The sequence below is a fragment of the Microcaecilia unicolor genome, chromosome 6 (assembly GCF_901765095.1).
Source record: "Microcaecilia unicolor chromosome 6, aMicUni1.1, whole genome shotgun sequence".
Taxonomy (NCBI): Eukaryota; Metazoa; Chordata; class Amphibia; order Gymnophiona; family Siphonopidae; genus Microcaecilia; species Microcaecilia unicolor.
In genome coordinates this window covers 195,605,908-195,622,771 of record NC_044036.1, presented here as the reverse complement: position 1 = coordinate 195,622,771, position 16,864 = coordinate 195,605,908, and the positions used below count along the sequence as shown (strand labels likewise).

General features: G+C 45.8%; 1 protein-coding gene across 1 annotated transcript in view; it reads left to right on the top strand.

Annotated features, from left to right (window-relative positions):
- Window positions 1-16,864, top strand: part of DOCK3 (dedicator of cytokinesis 3) — an 873,576-nt gene that overhangs the window by 679,783 nt on the left and 176,929 nt on the right. Inside the window, exons 39-41 of the mRNA XM_030206787.1 lie at window positions 12,731-12,835; window positions 14,689-14,830; window positions 15,489-15,655. Coding sequence (XP_030062647.1) covers window positions 12,731-12,835; window positions 14,689-14,830; window positions 15,489-15,655 — 414 coding nt within the window. The remainder of the gene's footprint in view (window positions 1-12,730; window positions 12,836-14,688; window positions 14,831-15,488; window positions 15,656-16,864) is intronic.

Below are 16,864 nucleotides of genomic sequence, written 5' to 3'. Positions count from 1 at the left end.
TCCTCCAGAGAGCAGGCCGAAAAAGGTTCAAAAAGAGGATTAGTGAGGACTGAGAGAACCAAGTTGAAATGTGAACAATCTAGAAGGAGGATAAAATAAATTCACACTTCGATGGAAAAAAATACATCATCTAGATATCTAGGGAAATTCCTTCCCTTGAGATGAGCAGGGAAGCTAAGAAGTACCGTAAAGACAGCATCGTCCAAGCCATTTTATGAAAGCCATCCTGAAAAACTGAAGCATACCAAGGAGGAAATTGAACCTCGACACTCCCTGAGTCGAGATTGTGCGAGGCCCGAATGTAACATTGAGACTATCACTTTAGCAGACTAGGCCTTCTTAAACAATTGCACCATATGAAAAGACAAGCCATAAGAGAAAATGAAGCTGGATCAGGAAGGACCGGAGATTCGTGAAGAAGGCTGAGAGACTCCGAAAACTTCAACAGAGAGTCCATGAGAAGGCGCATAAGATGAGCGTACTAAGACCTAAAAGGCTAATACGATGCTAACCAGTATAGAAGACTGTTGTAGACTAAGATCTCCTGAATGCATCTGCCTGAACAAAAGGGTAACCAAGAAAAAGAACATCTGTGATCTCTACTTTGATTCTTACTGAGACTGAAGGATCGAGGTACGTAGCAACTCAGACTTGGTGGCATAAGATCCATGACTGGGAAGACCCCCAGTGGTGAAGAACCAAAAGAAACACATTAGCAGTCGTCCTCGCTACAAAAGACTCTAACAGATCTGAAATATGCTGTTCTGCCCGGGCCATGAAAAATGCTGGTTCCTGTAATAAAGGTCGTCTCTGTGTGCCATCACTGCGTGCTGTGACATTGCTGGAGAGCAACTGCACAGATTTGAATTCCAGTAAATGTTGGCAAGACTGCAGAATGAAGTGCCAGAAATTTCTACAGAGCAATGGAACAGCATACTTTCGAAGGGAAGCACTGGCTCTGAACACAAGCAGAGAGCTCCTTGGCCCCTGAGACTGGCATTGTTGTTATCATTATCCATTGAGGCAGATGCATAGGAACATCTTGGAATAGGATGAAAGACCTCCGAAAGCTGAGAGGAGTAAGAAAACCTTTCGAACGCACAGAAACTATGAAGGAAAGAAAGGCCTCGGACATCTTAAGTGGCCAGAGCCCACCTTCAGAACTAAAATCGGCCTAAAAGAACCCCTTATACCTTGAACCGATGAAGAGAAGAGTAGAGCCCTGTTCTATATCTGCAAAAGGTACCAGAGTCCACAGCAAGAAGTTGGAAGAGCCTGTGCCAAGAAGGCCAGACGACTCCTCTTGGAGACGTGATCAACAGGGAGGCTCTAGAAAGGTAGTCTGCAGCGGCCGCGCAAATTCTAAAGTTCTTTGCTTCTATCACCCCGAACCAGCAGCGAGGAGAAAATAAAACTGCCAACAGTAAGGGTAGCAAAGAGTAGAGAGAAGGGAGGATGACTGAAACAACCAGTAAAAAGGGAGGGCACTTGGCTGGTTAAAAGATATTGGAGGAGAATCTAATGGGACCTAGTAGACAGTGACATGCAGGAAGGAAGAAGAATTGCAATTCCATAAGAAAGGCAAACTGTGATAACAGTAATGGTATCAGTACTAACTAGGGTCTAGCCACAGTGGAAAAAACTCATGCCTACAGCGTGCCACTTATATGCATGGCCATGGAGTCTGTAACTGGCATTTTATTTTTTGGACGGCACCTGTGCTATAGCGTAAAAGCTCAAGATGTGCCTAAATAAAGGATAAAGAAGAAACATGAGTAGACCATGGGATTGCACAGAGAAACACCTATAACCTAGAAAACCATATCCCTTGAAACATTAAGTCAAAATTGACATAAAGTGAGTAAAGGGAAAGACTAACTGCCCATGCCAAGAGTCAGGAACCCAGGGAACTGGGCTAACCCGTGACTGCGGTGCCCTGTGACCCCGAAGAAGGCATTCAACTTTGTACTGCCCGGGGAAACAAACTTAGAGCTCACCACTGCTGCAGATACAACTCAGACTGTGACCCTGCCAGGAGCAGAAAAAAATACCTGCATACAAGAAATTTCAACTGCCTTTGAATACCCACAGAAAAAGAGGGATATCAAATCCATGAGCTGTCTTTCAGGTGCTGTAGAGGACTTGCAGCTCATCTGCATATCCTTACAGCCTTCTCCGGGGTGACTCCCAGGTCCACTCTGATCCACTCAGGGCCTCCGCTCAGGGTGCCCAGCGCTTCCACCAGGTGCTGTGGAGGACATGCAGCCCTTCTGCATATCCTCACAACCTTCTCTGGGGTGACTCCCAGGTCCACCCCGATCTTCCCAAGGCCCTCGCTCCAGGTGCCCAGGGCTTCCAGGGGCTTTTTGGCTAAGATAGGTGATCCTCAGGGGGAGGAATGCTAGCTTCAGCCTAACCCCTGGTAAGCCTTTCCTTGGCTGAGAGGTGCCCAGCTCGCCCACCAGCTGCCTTTCAGGTGCTGTGGAGGACTTGCAGCTCATCTGCATATCCTCACAGCCTTCTCCGGGGTGACTCCCAGGTCCACTCCAAGCCACTCAGGGCCTCCACTCAAGGTGCCTCTATACATTTATATTTTCTCCCAGTCACTACTTATGGCTCCAGTACACTTTCTTGTCTTGGTACTGTCCTTTCCTAATCTGTTTCTCCATCTGAAACCACTGTGCACTGCAGGAACACATTGCCCACCCTCTGCTTTCATCATCTCACCATCTCTTTTGTCCTCTTCCTTCTTCTCAGCTCTCAATCTTCAACATTTCCTTCCTTCCATTCATCCATCCATCTCCTTTCTATCTGAGTACATCTCACCTTCGTCACTGTCATCATACCTCTCCTACTCTTCTCCATACTCTCTTGCTCCTTCTCCTGCTCTTCACTGGGGACATCAATCCCAATCCTGGTCCTCCACATCAGTTCTCATCCTATTTGTGCAGGTCACACCGTGATGTCTCCAATCTAATTTCTGTTCCTCTCCTCCACTCTTCTTCCCTGCCTTTCTCGTGTGCTCTGTGGAATGCCCACTCTGTCTGTAACAAACTTTCCTACATCCATGACCTCTTTATCTCTCGTACTCTCCATCTGCTTGCCCTAACTGAAACTTGGCTTTGCCCTGAAGACTCTTCTTTAGTCGCGGCCCTATGCCATGGAGGTTATCTTTTCTCCCATACTCCTGGTCCGGTTGGCCGCGGAGGTGGTGTCGGGCTACTACTTTCACCCTCTTGTAGACTTCAACCTCCTCTTCCACCTCAGGCTCACTGCTTTTCTTCCTTCGAAGTCCATTCCATCTGTCTATTCGCACCTCTGCCTCTTCGAGTAGCAGTCATTTATTGACCCCCTATTAAGTCCCTTTATTCCTTTCTCACTGACTTTGACGCCTGGCTTTCCTTCTTTCTTGAACCTTCATCTTCTTCCCTCATTCTTGGGGATTTTAACATTCACACTAATGATCCCTCTGACTCTTATTTTTCTCAGTTTCTTGCTTTAACATCCTCTTTCAATCTTCAACTGTGCTCCATTACCCCCACTCACCGGAATGGCCACTGTCTTGATCTTATCCTCTTCTCAAACTGCTCAATCTCCAGTTTCTGTGCCTCAGCTCTTCCACTCTCTGACCATCGTCTGATAATTTTCATACTTAAACACCCTCCTCCCCAGTCCCGTCCAATCTTAAGCAATACATTTAGGAATATTCAGGCTATTGACCCGTCTACTCTGTCCTCCAGTGTTTCAAATCTCTTCTCTACCACTATTGGGCTAATTTTTGAAAGGGAAGGACACCCATCTTTCGACATAAATCGGAAGATGGGCGTCCTTCTCGCAGGGTCATCCAAATCTGTATAATCAAAAGCCGATTTTGAACGTCCCCAACTGCTTTCCGTCGCAGGGACGGCCAAAGTTCAAGGGGGCGTATCGGAGGCGTAGCGAAGGTGGGACTTGGGCGTGCTTAACACTAGGACGTCCTCAACCTATAATCGAAAGAAACAAGGACGACCCTGATGAACACTTGGATGACTTTACCTGGTCGTGTTTTTCTTACGATCAAGGCACAAAAAGGTGCCCAAAATGACCACCGGAGAGAATCAGGGATGACTAACTCCCTCCCACCCTCAAAAAACATCTTTAAAAATATTGATTGCCAGCCTTAGATGTCATACTCAGCTCCATCACAGCAGTATGCAGGTCCCTGGAGCAGTTTTAGTGGGTGCAGTGCACTTCAGGCAGGTGGACCCAGGCCCACCCCCCCCACCCCCACCTGTTACGTTTGTGGAGGAAACAGCGAGCCCTCCAAAACCCACCAGAAACCCACTGTACCCACGTCTAGGTGCCCCCCTTCACCCGTAACCGCTATGGTAGTCGTGTACAGTTGTGGGTAGTGGGTTTTGTGGGGCTCAGCACACAAGGTAAGGGAGCTATGTACCTGGGAGCAATTTATGAAGTCCACTGCGGGGGGAGTCACGTGATGCCATGACCGGGAGAGGCTGCTAGTTCAAGCTCCTCCAGCTCCCGTTGCCTCTCTGAAGCTGTTTATTGCTAGTTTTTGAGTCCCCAGCTGATATTAAGATCTGCGAACGACACAGCTAAGAGCTCGGGCCAGTGAGGTGTGCAGAAGTGCTGGTATGGCAGTGAGAAGCGCTCAGAAAGAGAAGCTTCACGGCAAAGGCAGAGATGATAAAATGGCGCCGCCGGCGAGCCTGCCTGGGCTGACTGTGTCATCAGCATCGATTGCTGAAATCACCGCGGAAATATCCACGGTGCTTGAAGATTTATTGGAACGTAGACTGTCCCCGATTGATGCAAAGCTGGAAAGGGTGCAATCGCAACTCGAGGAGCTGTCTCACGAATGTGTGGCTTTCCAGGCGCGAGCTAGTGAGGCAGAGGACAGAATTATGAACATGGAGGAAGAACAGAGTTCTTTACAAAAGAAATGACTTACTTTGGAAGAGAAAGTGGAGGACCTTGAAAATCGGTCCAGACAAATTAATGTCCACATGGTGGGGCTACCTGAATCGATCTTGGATAAAGACTTGGTGAGTTTTTTGTCCAGCTGGGTGGGAAAGGAACTTCACTTCCCAGTGAGCTCGGGGCCTCTGCAGATTGAATGGGCCCATCGTTTGGGCCTGAAACGGACAGGAATGGTAAAGCCGCGTGTGGTGAACTCGCGGATTGGGAATTATGTCCAACAAGAATTATTGCAGGCTACCAGGTCGGGCAAGCAGCTTATGTATGAAGGAGAGCACATCCGGTGTTTTCAGGATTATTCAGCAGAGGTGGCAGCAAAACGACGGGCTTTTTCCCCAGTGTGCTCTGCATTATTTGACAAGAAAGTGAGGTTCGTTTTGCAGTACCCGGCAAAGCTGAGAGTTACTCATAATGGAACTACACAGGTCATTGATTTGGTGGAAGCAGCACAGAAGTTTATGGCGAGTTTGGAAGATTCAGAAGTTGTGGGTCGCTAATTGAAGCTGGACAGTAGCCTGCTGGATGGCTAATTGGGGTATGGATCCCCTATCCTGCCACTTGGGCGTTCTTTTGTGAGATGCTGTTGTCCGAGTGGAGCAGATTTTGGAGGACGTGTTTTCGAAGCCCAAGAGGGGCAATTTTGACTTTATCTCAACTTTTCAGTTATTTGTTAAGGTGTTTGGGGTGGGGGACAGTTACGGGTTTAGTTACCTCAGAGAATCCTATATAATAAAACTCAACCTCAACGTTCTGAGGACACTGACGTCACTGCGGCCAAGCCACTGACGTCACTTCCATCATGAAGGGTTCGTGGTGGTGAAGCCACCAAAAGCACCAAGTCTCTGGGCCCCGCCCTCGCGTCAAACGTGATGACGTCGAGGGCGGAGCAGTGGCGTCACGCATCGAGGGCGGAGCAATGGCGTCAGTGGCTTCAGAACGACGAACGGGTGGGTAGGGAGGGAGTGAGGGCGGGGGGTGTTGGAGAGGAAAACCTTGCTAGCGCCCGTTTCATTTGCTCCAGAAACGGGCCTTTTTTACTAGTAAATGTATAAGAGGTAGGAGTGTTTGGAGTTGTGAATTGGTCTTAAGCCATCAGAATGTCTGTTTGTAACTAGGGGGAGGGTAGGACTGATGGGGGGGAGTGTGTTCGAGAGTGTAGTTTTGGGAGTAGTGTGTGTGTATGGGAAGATGTGTGTAGCTGGGTAGGGAGGCAACGGGAGAGGTGTTGAATGTGATGGCTCCGGTAGGTGGAGCTGGGGCACATAGGTTGGGTGGAAGGGTGGAGGAGGGAGGGCTGGGGGGAAGGGAGGAGGGGGCTGGGGGAGGGTGGGGTGGGGAGGGGAGGGGATTTGTGCTTAGTAAGTTTGTTGGGAAGGAAGGGGATGCTTTTTCACGGTAACTTTTTGAAGGGCGCAGGGGGTATAGATTTGGAACGAAAAAGGAGCTGGGGGGGGGGGGGGGGGTGCAGAGGCTGGGCTGCCCTCCCTGGTTTCAACGCATTTTGCCACTGAGTAAGTTCATAAATTGCAGTTGGGGAAGATGGTGAAGATCATATCATGGAATGTTGGTGGGATTAATTTGCCTATAAAGCGTTCAAAGATTTTGCAATCCTTAAGCAGCGCTATTGCTGGAGACTCTCTTGAATCAGGTGGAGCATGCCAAGCTTAATACATGGTGGGTGGGGGAGTGCGTAGCAGCTCAGGCGCAGGGGAAGAAGGGAAGAGTGACGGTTATGTTTTGTAAGGGATTAGCTTCCCTGGTGACCCCATTACTTGTGGATCCTAAGGGGTGGTATGTAATTATAGAGGTGGTGCTGGACCGGCAGAAGCTGCTTATCTGTACCTTGTATGCTCCGAATACCTATGACAGAAGTTTTTATCAAAATGTGATTAACTTTCTAGTGCAGCAGCCCCATGCTGCTTTAGTAGTGGGTGGCGACTTTAACGCAGTTTGGGATCCCTTGCTGGATAAATCGTGTCTTGGGGGGGGTTCTTCTTATCACCTTAATCAAGGCTTGTTGCAGTTAAGCCAGATACTTGATTTGGTGGATGTGTGGCGCTTGTTGCACCCTACAGATAAGGATTTTACTCACTTATCATGAGCACACTTGACCCAGTCACTTATTGATCACCTATTAGTAACCCATTCGATGTTTGGAGGTATAACAAGGGCAGAGATTGGACCACACTCCATTTCAGATCATGCATGGGTTGCCATGGATTGGTTGAGGGCATCCTCTCCTAGACAGCGCAGGCGCTGGACGTTTCCCCTTGAACTGTATAATGACCCAATACTTAAAGGACAGCTGAAAACTTGCTGGGAGTCATATGTATTGCATAATCAGGAGCATAGAGAGGATCCTATTCTTTATTGGGAGGCGGCGAAAGCGGTGCTCCGAGGAGAAATTATTAGTCATGCTCATTTTGTAAGGACCTCGAGAGACAAAGAAATTTTGAGGCTTAGTAAACAGCGACAGTGCTTTGGCCGGACCCATGAGAGCTGTTATAAACAGCAGATATTAGAATTGCAGACAGCTCTCAATGAATTATTACATCGGAGGGCAGTAAAATCTCAAATTTATTATAGATACCAGTTGTACAAACACAGGAACAAGGCAGGCAGGTTGATGGCACGTCTTTTAAGACCAAGTGGGGGCCCTAAGAAGATCCTTACCATTAAGCAGGTAGGAGTGGGGTGTGCCCAGTCGGATGAGGCAATATGTGATATCTTTCAGGATTTTTATAAGATACTTTATGCCCCCCCCCCCCCCCCCCCCCCGTCTGAGACAGGTCTCACAAATCAAATGTATCTAGATAATCTTAGTCTTCCGCATCTTAGATCCTCGGAGCTGGAGTGTCTGAACGAAGCAATCACGAAAGACAAGGTGGCCTTGGTAATCGCTCGCAGCCCATTGTTAAAGGCTCCGGGGCCTGACGGCCTAAGAACTGAATTTTATAAATTGTTGGGTGAAGAAATCCTTCCCAAGCTTACTAAGGTTTTGAATACACTTATAGAACACAGGACAATGCCCCTTGCATTGAATAAAGCCCAAATTATTGTCTTAATTAAGCCAGGGAGGGACCCTTCAGAGCCCTCATCTTATCGGCCCATATCCCTGTTGAATTTTGATGCAAAGTTGTTGGCAAAGATACTTGCTAATCGCTTGGCTCATTGGTTGCCGAGGTTGATACATGAGAGCCAGGTCGGCTTTGTAGGGGGTAGATCGGTGGCGAAAAACTTACGAAAGATTTTGACTACGTTGGAATACGGTTGGCATGGGAAACTACCATTGTTGCTGGTTAGTTTTGACGCCGAAAAGGCCTTTGACAGGGTGCACTGGGATTTTTTCTTTGATGTACTGGAGCGGGTTTTCAGCAAGGTTCATGGACGCAATCCATGCTCTTTACTCGGCTCCTCATGCTACTATCCTAGTTAATGGCCTTGAATCAAAGAATTTCCCCATTAGGAAGGGCACTAGGCAGGGATGTCCACTTTCGCCGCTTCTTTGTGTCCTAGCTTTGGATCCTCTAATAAGAGATATTATGGAGAACCCTTTGATTAAGGGGATTCAATTAGGGTATCAGGTGTTCAAAGTTGCGGCGTTTGCGGATGACTTATTGGTCCATCTCACGCATCCGAGATGTCACATCTGTGGTCGTGACCCCTCTCAGGCTTACCTTATTTCTGGCGGTCAGCTTCTAAGCTGGCTTCTGTCTGGTCTTTCTGAGTTAGTTCTGTCTCTGTCTCTGTGTGCTGGCTGCTTCCAGCATGGCTCTGATTACTCCACTATACTGCACCTGTGTGTGTTAAGCCTCTCTGTGCTTCAGTATGCTTTCTGCCTGTGTTTTGGTTTGTGTTCCTCTTGCCCTATGGTGGCCAGACCTGGTGGCTACATTGGACTGTCTGTGTGCTGTTTCCCATTCCAGACTTCAGCCCAGTCCAGTCCGGATCTTCCGGCCTGCCAGACTTGCTTGTCTTGTTTGAGCCTGCACAGCACCCGTAGCTGCCTGGTGATTGCTGCAGCTTGAATCTCAGATGCTGCTGGGCTTATTAGCCATTTGGAAACTCTCTGCTTTGCCTTTGCATCGCCTAAGGCCCTGGTTTGTTGGTGCTTGTTGCACTTCTGCCTAGTCCAGTTTATAGTCTGTATTTTTACCTGATTCTAGTTTAGTCTTTGTGTAGCTTTGTGTTCTGTACTGCTTGTTTTCTGTATTGCTTGTTTCCCAGTCTGGTTTCTTGTTTGTAGTTTGGTGTGTAGTCCTTAGGTTGTCTATGTTTCTTGTTCAGTGGCTGCCTGGCAGCTTCCAGTTCTGTCTCCTGTCTATCAGTGTTTCTTCCCTGTTTCAGTGGCTGCTTGCAGCTTTCAGTTCTGTCCCTTGTCTGTCTGAGAGTCCTAATCTAGTATTCTGCCAAGCCTCCCTGTGTATTCTAGACCCTGTGTGTATCCGGCTGGTTTCCAGTTCCTACCCTGTCTGGTAAATCCTGCTGGCCACCTGCACCCAGGGGCTCAACTCCTGAGGAACGGTGGTCAAGTGCAGGTGAAGTCTAGCTGGCCCTGTCAGAGTTCTGCCTTATCCCTGTGTGGGGTGGTTTTGCCTGCCACTGCCGCTCCTCGGCAGTGGCCCAAGGGCTCACGATCCTAGTTCCTGTTTTTGGAAAATGTGACATGAGAGAATCGTTAGACACTTTTAGAAACTTTTCAGGAATATGGGGATTACGCGGGGTTCCCTATCAATTTGGTAAAATGTGAGGCGCTGGTCTCACAGGCAGTTCCTGATGATCTGTGGGGAGCGGATTTTCCTTTGAGGTGGGCACCAGGGTCTTTTAAATATCTGGGAATTCGGCTTACGTTGAAGGTCCCTTCCTTATATCGACTGAATGTGTCAGTGTTAATGGAAGATACAAAAAGGCAGTTAGAGTCATGGATGGATCTCCCTCTGCCGTTGTTGGGGAGGATTAACTTAATTAGGATGGTTCTATTTCCTAGATGGCTCTATGCCTTGCAGGTGTTACCACTCCGGCTCTTTAAGAAGGATTTGAAGGTGGTGACTAGACTTTTCAGCCATTTTTGTTGGGCCCTTAAAAAGGCCAAGTTGAGTCAGGAGGTGCTGAATGGAGACGGGGGCCAGGGAGGAGTGGGATTTCCTAATTTGTTTTTATATAATCAGGCGTGTTTGCTCCAGCATTTGGGGGATTGGTTTATTTATACGCAGACATACATGCCCACAGATTTGGAGCAAGAGTATTTTGCCCCTCAAGAGTTCTTCTCGCTTTTACATCTCCCCCAGGGACGTGTACCTCACCATTTAAGAAGGAGCATGTTGTTGCGGCCGATGCGTGAGGTGTGGACTTGGCTGGTGAGATTGCTGGGGGGGGGGGGGGAACCCAAAGATTACAGATCAAATACCTATCCGAGGTAATGTCGATTTTGAAGCTGGAATGGACAACCCTGTCTTTCTGGTGTGGGCTCGTAAGGGTTTTTCTATATTAGAGCATCTCCTCCGGGAGGTTGGGAAGTTGATTCCATTTGACGTTTTGCAAGATCAGGTGGGACCTACTTGGGGGAACCAGTTTGCGTACATGCAGGTCAAACACTATGTGGCCTCATTGGATGGCTCTTCATTGAGTCAGTGTTTAGGAGTGATACTTCGTGCTTTTTTTCAGGAGACACTAGAGGAGCACCTTTCGATTTCAGGTCTTCATAAATCTATAGTTTGATGAAGTCCACTGCAGTGCCCCCTAGGGTGCCCGGTTGGTGTCTTGGCATGTGAGGGGGACCAGTGCACTACAAATGCTGGCTCCTCTCACGACCAAATGGCTTGCATTTGGTTCTTTCTGAGATGGACGTCCTTGGTTTCGATTATCGTTAAAAATCAGAAACGACCAAGTTTAGGGATGACCATCTCTATGGATGACCAAATTTAAGGATTTGGGCGTCCCTGACCGTATTATCGAAAACGAAAGATGGACGATCAACTTCTTTCAAAAATACGGGTTTCCCCACCCCTGGATGGGGACGTTTTGCGAGGACATCCTCATCAAAACTTGGACATCCCTTTCCAAAATGCACCTTCACTTTATCCAAGTCTGTCAATGAGGCTGTCTCTTCCTATAATACTATTCTCTCCTCTGCTCTGGATACTCTCGCTCCTCCCATTCCCCGTTCTGTAAGGCGTACCAAACCCTAGCCTTGGTTGACCTACAGAATCCGCTACCTACGTTCCTGTGCCTGCTCTGCCAAACGCCTTTGGCTGAAATCCCATTCCCATGCTGACTTCATACATTTCAAATTCTTGCTGACCTCCTTCCAGTCTGCTCTTTTACTTGCCAAACAGGACTATTACATCCAGTTAACAAATTCTCTTGGCTCAAACCCTCGATGTCTCTTTGCCACACTGAACTCTCTCCTCAAAGTGCCTTCACCTCCAACTCCACTTTCTCCCCAGACTCTGGCTGAGTACTTTCATGATAAAGTCATCCCATCCCCTTTATCATTTTCGTCGCCCTTCTCTGCACCTTTTCTAATTCCACTATATCTTTTTTGAGATGCGACAACCAGAATTGAACACAATACTCGAGGTGTGGTCGCACTCTTTCCTAATGATACCCAACATTTTATTTGCTTTCCTAGCCGCAGCAGCACATTTAGCATAAGTTTTCGTATCAACGACGACACCTAGATCCCTTTCTCGGTCCGTGACTCCCAGCGCTGAACCTTGCATGACGTGGTTATAGTTTGGGTTCCTCTTTCCCACATGCATCACTTTGCACTTGTTCATATTAAACGTCATCTGCCATTTAGACGCCCAGTCTCGTAAGGTCCTCGTGTATTTTTTCACAATCTTCCCGCGATTTGATGACTTTGAATAACTTTGTGTCTTCGGCAAATTTGATTTCCTCACTAGTTACCCCCATCTCTCGGTCATTTATGAATATGTTAAAAAGAAGAGGTCCCAGCACCGATCCCTGAGGGACCCCACTAACTACCCTTCTCCATTGCGAATATTGACCTTTTAGTCCTACTCTCTGTTTCCTATCTTTCAACCAGTTTTTAATCCACAGTAAGACACTACCTCTGATCCCATGTCCCTCTAATTTCCTCTGTAGTCCTTCATGAGGGACCTTATCAAACGCCTTCTGAAAATCTAGATACACAATATCAACCGGCTCACCTTTGTCCACATGTTTGTTTACCCCTTCAAAGAAATGCAACAGATTGGTGAGGGAAGACTTCCCTTCACTAAATCCATGTTGACTTTGTCCCATTAGTCCATGCTTTTGAACGTGCTCTGTAATTTTGTTTTTGATTATAGTCTCTACCATTTTGCCCTGCACTGACGTCAGACTCATCGGTCTATAATTTCCCGGGTCTCCTCTGGAACCTTTTTAAAATGTCGGTGTTACATTGGCCAATCTTCCGGTACCACTTGGGAACTGCAAGTAGATTGGTGGACCATTTAGTCCTTTAACAAAATAAATTGACTCTGAATTTCGCTCTCCATCCCCTCCCCCCCCCCCCACTCCAAACTAAGTATATCCTCTACAACCAAAAAATACCACTATAGGTTAATGGACTGGGTAGTTACATGGAGTAGGAGATATAAGGCAGTCTGTATTAGCAGTGTTTTCAGGGAATCTTTTTCAGCACTCTGGCTACCATTTTTCTCATCTTCTGTCCATTTTTGAATGTATGACTTAGAGTTACATGGAAGCCTCATGGTGTCTAATTTTTGTTGTTCTTGTCTGTCCACAGAAAATGGAAGCCACATATTATGATAACATCATGGAGCAACAGAGATTAGAACCAGAGTTCTTTCGAGTTGGATTTTATGGCAAGAAATTTCCCTTCTTTTTGCGGGTAAGCATGATTTTTATAAAGATTTATCATTATTAACGTGCTGAGATCTTACTTTATAGTTTTTATATATTAATAAATGTCTGACCTGATATTCAAAACTTCTTCTCTGGGTAGCAGGTGCTTCTGCTCAGATAGGTAGCGCTGATCAGAACCATACCTAGCTTTTCAGCAGCATTATTTGGATAATGCTGCTGAAAATCTCTGCAGACCATGCTGGTGCTATCCATATAGCACCAGGGTGGTCCAGGAACAGCGTTGTGAATTACTTGAAGATATTCAGTACCAGTTTCTGGATAACTACCTGGATAAACTAGGACAGAAAATAAGCTGTGATGTTATCGGGGTAGTTATCTGGGTAATGGTGCTGAATATTGCTGGTATCCAAATGTTTGCAGTTCTGTCCATTATACCCATATATCCAGTGCAACCCAATACCCACTTATTGGCACTGAATATTTGTGTATACCTTAATCATGGTGGCTGATGTTTTTATTTATTTATTTATGAAATTTCACTTACATATCAAGTTTTACTTGTACAGTAAAGAAAAACTGGCATAACAATGGTGGCTGATGTTTAAAAACAATGCTGACCTATACAGCTGAATATTGGGCCGGTCATTTTAACACTTTTCAACATGTGCAAAAAAGTACTCACAATGTGATTAAATCTCTGTCCATCTGAAAATATAACGGCTTCATGCTTGGGGTAAAAGTTACCCATAGTCCAGTAAAAACCCTATAGAAAATAATTTGGACTTAATAAGGTGAAGGTCATTTGCAAGAGGATCATATTGAAAACTGCTCCAAAACCACTATTGCAATTCAATTTATGCAGGTATTAAGCGGAGTCTCCTAAGAAAACTACAGACTGCACAAAACACGACTGCCTGCCTTATATATAGATTGCCGCGTTACATTAAAGCATCTCCTCTTCTTAAGGATCTACATTGGTTACCTATCAATGAAAGAATTTCATTTAAGCTCAGTGTTCTTATTCATCAGATTCTTTATGGTATCTTACCATCTTATATGATCTCATTAAGTTATCACCACGAAATGCCACCTCATTATCCAGAGACTATCTCATATTACATTTCCCAAGTTGTAAAAACTTAACCTAGAAAACTATCCATAATGCTAATTTTTCTTACCAAAGTGCCAAACTCTAGAGCTCATTACACCGAGTATATCAGACACTCAGCTGATTATAGGCGCCGACTCCGTGGGTGCTGTGGGTGCTCGAGCACCCCCAATATTTCACTCCCCAGAAGTCAGAACCAGAAGTTCACTTTGCCAGCCCAACCTGCCCAGTGCCCACCCTCTTTTCCCTCAACAGTCCTCCGCCGGTCCGCCCTCGCCTTCCTGCGTGCCACTTAGAATTTTAAAAGTCATCTTACCTCGGGGTCCCGGTGGCAGCAGTGAAAGGCAAGCAGGCTCGGCACTTCAGCCTTTCCTTCTCTCATCTCAGCTCTGGTCCCACTCTTGCGGAAACAGGAAATGAGGGTGGGACCAGAGCTGAGATGAGAGAAGGGAAGGCTGAAGCGCAAAGAGAGGGGGAGAGGGGGGAGGAGAAGGGGGAGGGGGAATGCACCACTTGTAAAAAAAAATAAAAAAATGTTAGCATCCCTAATCATTTTGAAAAGTTGTCTCCTATGTGTTCAGCTAATATTAAAAGAATTGTGTTAATAGTTGTATTCTTGTGTTACTATTAATAGTCTTGTAATGCTTCTTAATTTGTTATGTAAGCCACATTGAACCTGAGCTTTCTTGGGAAAATGGGTAGAAATGCCATAATAAATAATTACTGACTTCTGGTAGTGACCATAATTGTTGCCTTTGTCTCTGTTTCAGAACAAGGAGTTTGTTTGTCGAGGCCATGACTATGAACGACTAGAAGCCTTTCAACAAAGAATGCTGAGCGAGTTCCCTCAAGCTATTGCAATGCAGCATCTGAACCACCCAGATGACACCATCTTACAGTGTGACTCTCAGTGTATCCTTCAGTATCAATGATGATCTTTCTAGGTTTGTGCTAACCTAGCATATAAGCAAATACTCTTGAGTCCTAGAGGGTGTTTGGTTATAGACAATTAGAGTTAATTCAACTAGGTAACTCTAGACAGAGTGGGCATATCATCTTCTATGTTGAAGAGGGGAAGGAGAAGCAGAGCACTTGCCTATTGATATTCATTTGTCACAGGAGATGGAAATATCATACATTTGTTGTTCATTTCCTCTCTCTGTGATATTCAGTTCTTACCTTTGTTTGGCTGAAGGAATACGAAACTTTAGTTCTGTGACTGCATTCCATATCCCTTCTGAAGAAGGTCAACATGGTGATCTGATCTTTTTTATTGTCATTGACTTTTCTTTACACCTGCATCTCACTTTCTGATGGAGGAGGAGGGTGTACAATGCTCTTCATGGGAAGCTCATACCTAGGGAAGGAAGTGCGCTATGATCCTGTCTGTGACTTGCCTAGCTCCTCATAACTTGTTTGTGTCCCCTCTCAGAGGAGGAAGCATGATATTGTTGTCATTTCTGTGTTTTTCCATGAATGCCCTAACTTCTTGTGGCTGGACTTCAATCCTTCTCAGGGAGGAAAGCGTAGTTCTGGGATCCTATCTAAATTTCCATGACAATCTCTGCAGATTTGCAAATTTATGCAGTGTCTCCTATTCCGGAGAATGTGGATGTGCTGCAGATGGACCAGGTCCCCGATCGCATCAAGAGCTTTTATCGTGTTAACAATGTGAAGAAATTCCGCTATGACAGACCTTTTCACAAGGGTCCCAAGGACAAGGAGAATGAGTTTAAGGTGAGAGAGAATAATGATATTAGTTATTTTGGTTTGTGTGGTGCCTCGCATCCAAACTGTACATACATTAAGCCATCTGGAAGAATGGCAGTACATCTCTGGCTTCTACACCTTATGCATATTTTCCAAAGAAGAGAGTAGAAGGAGTTACTGTGTTAACTGTGTAATTATCCAAGAATTGGATAAATAGGGAAAGATAACCTGAATTGGTCCAGGGTCACACAGTAAATTGGTGGCTGAGATGCAAGGCGATAAAGGGACTTTCCCAGAGTGATTCTGGAAGTCTGTGCTAGAAGGATGTCCCATGAGTATAATTTAGGCTCAGCCGTTTACGCCAGCTAAAACCTGGTGTAAATGCCTATGTTTTATTTAGGCGCAGATCGGGTATATTCTGTAACAGTGCGCATCATTTCAGGAACGCCCCTGACCTGCCCATAGCCATGCCTCCTTTTGTGATCTGTGCATTCGAATTTTCACAGACCACTTTACAGAATATGCTTAGAAATTTGCATGTGTAAATTCTAATTTGTGCCAATTACTGACGTTAATTGATTTTATTAGCCAGTTATCGGTGCTGATTAGCTTGTTAAACAATTAAGTTGCGCATACAAATCAGCTACATATGCAAATTTGTATGCACAACTTTAGTCGACATAAGTACGTAAGTATTGTCACACTGGGATAGACCAAAGGTCTATCAAGCCCAATATCCTGTTTCCAACAGTGGCCAATCCAGGTCACAAATACCTGGCAAGATCCTGAAAACAATACATTTTATGTTGCTTATCCCAGAAATTAGCAGTGGATAATTCCCCAAGTCAATTTAGTCATGGTCTATGCACTTTTTCTTTAGGAAGCCATCCAGACCTTTTTTAAACCCTGCTAAGCTAACCGCCTTTACCACATTCTCTGGCAACGAATTCCAGAATTTAATTACATGTTGAGTGAAGAAAACTTTTCTCTGATTCGTATTAAATGTACTACTTTGTAGCTTCATCGCATGAACCCTAGTGCTTCTATTTTTGGAAAGAATAAACAAACGATTCACGTCTACCCGTTCCACTCTACTAATTATTTTATAGACCTCAATCATATCTCTCTTCAGCCGTCTTTTCTCCAAGCTGAACAGCCCTTAACGCTTCAGCCTTTCCTCATAGGGAAATCATCCCATCCCCTTTATCATTTTCATTGCCCTTCTCTGTACCTTTT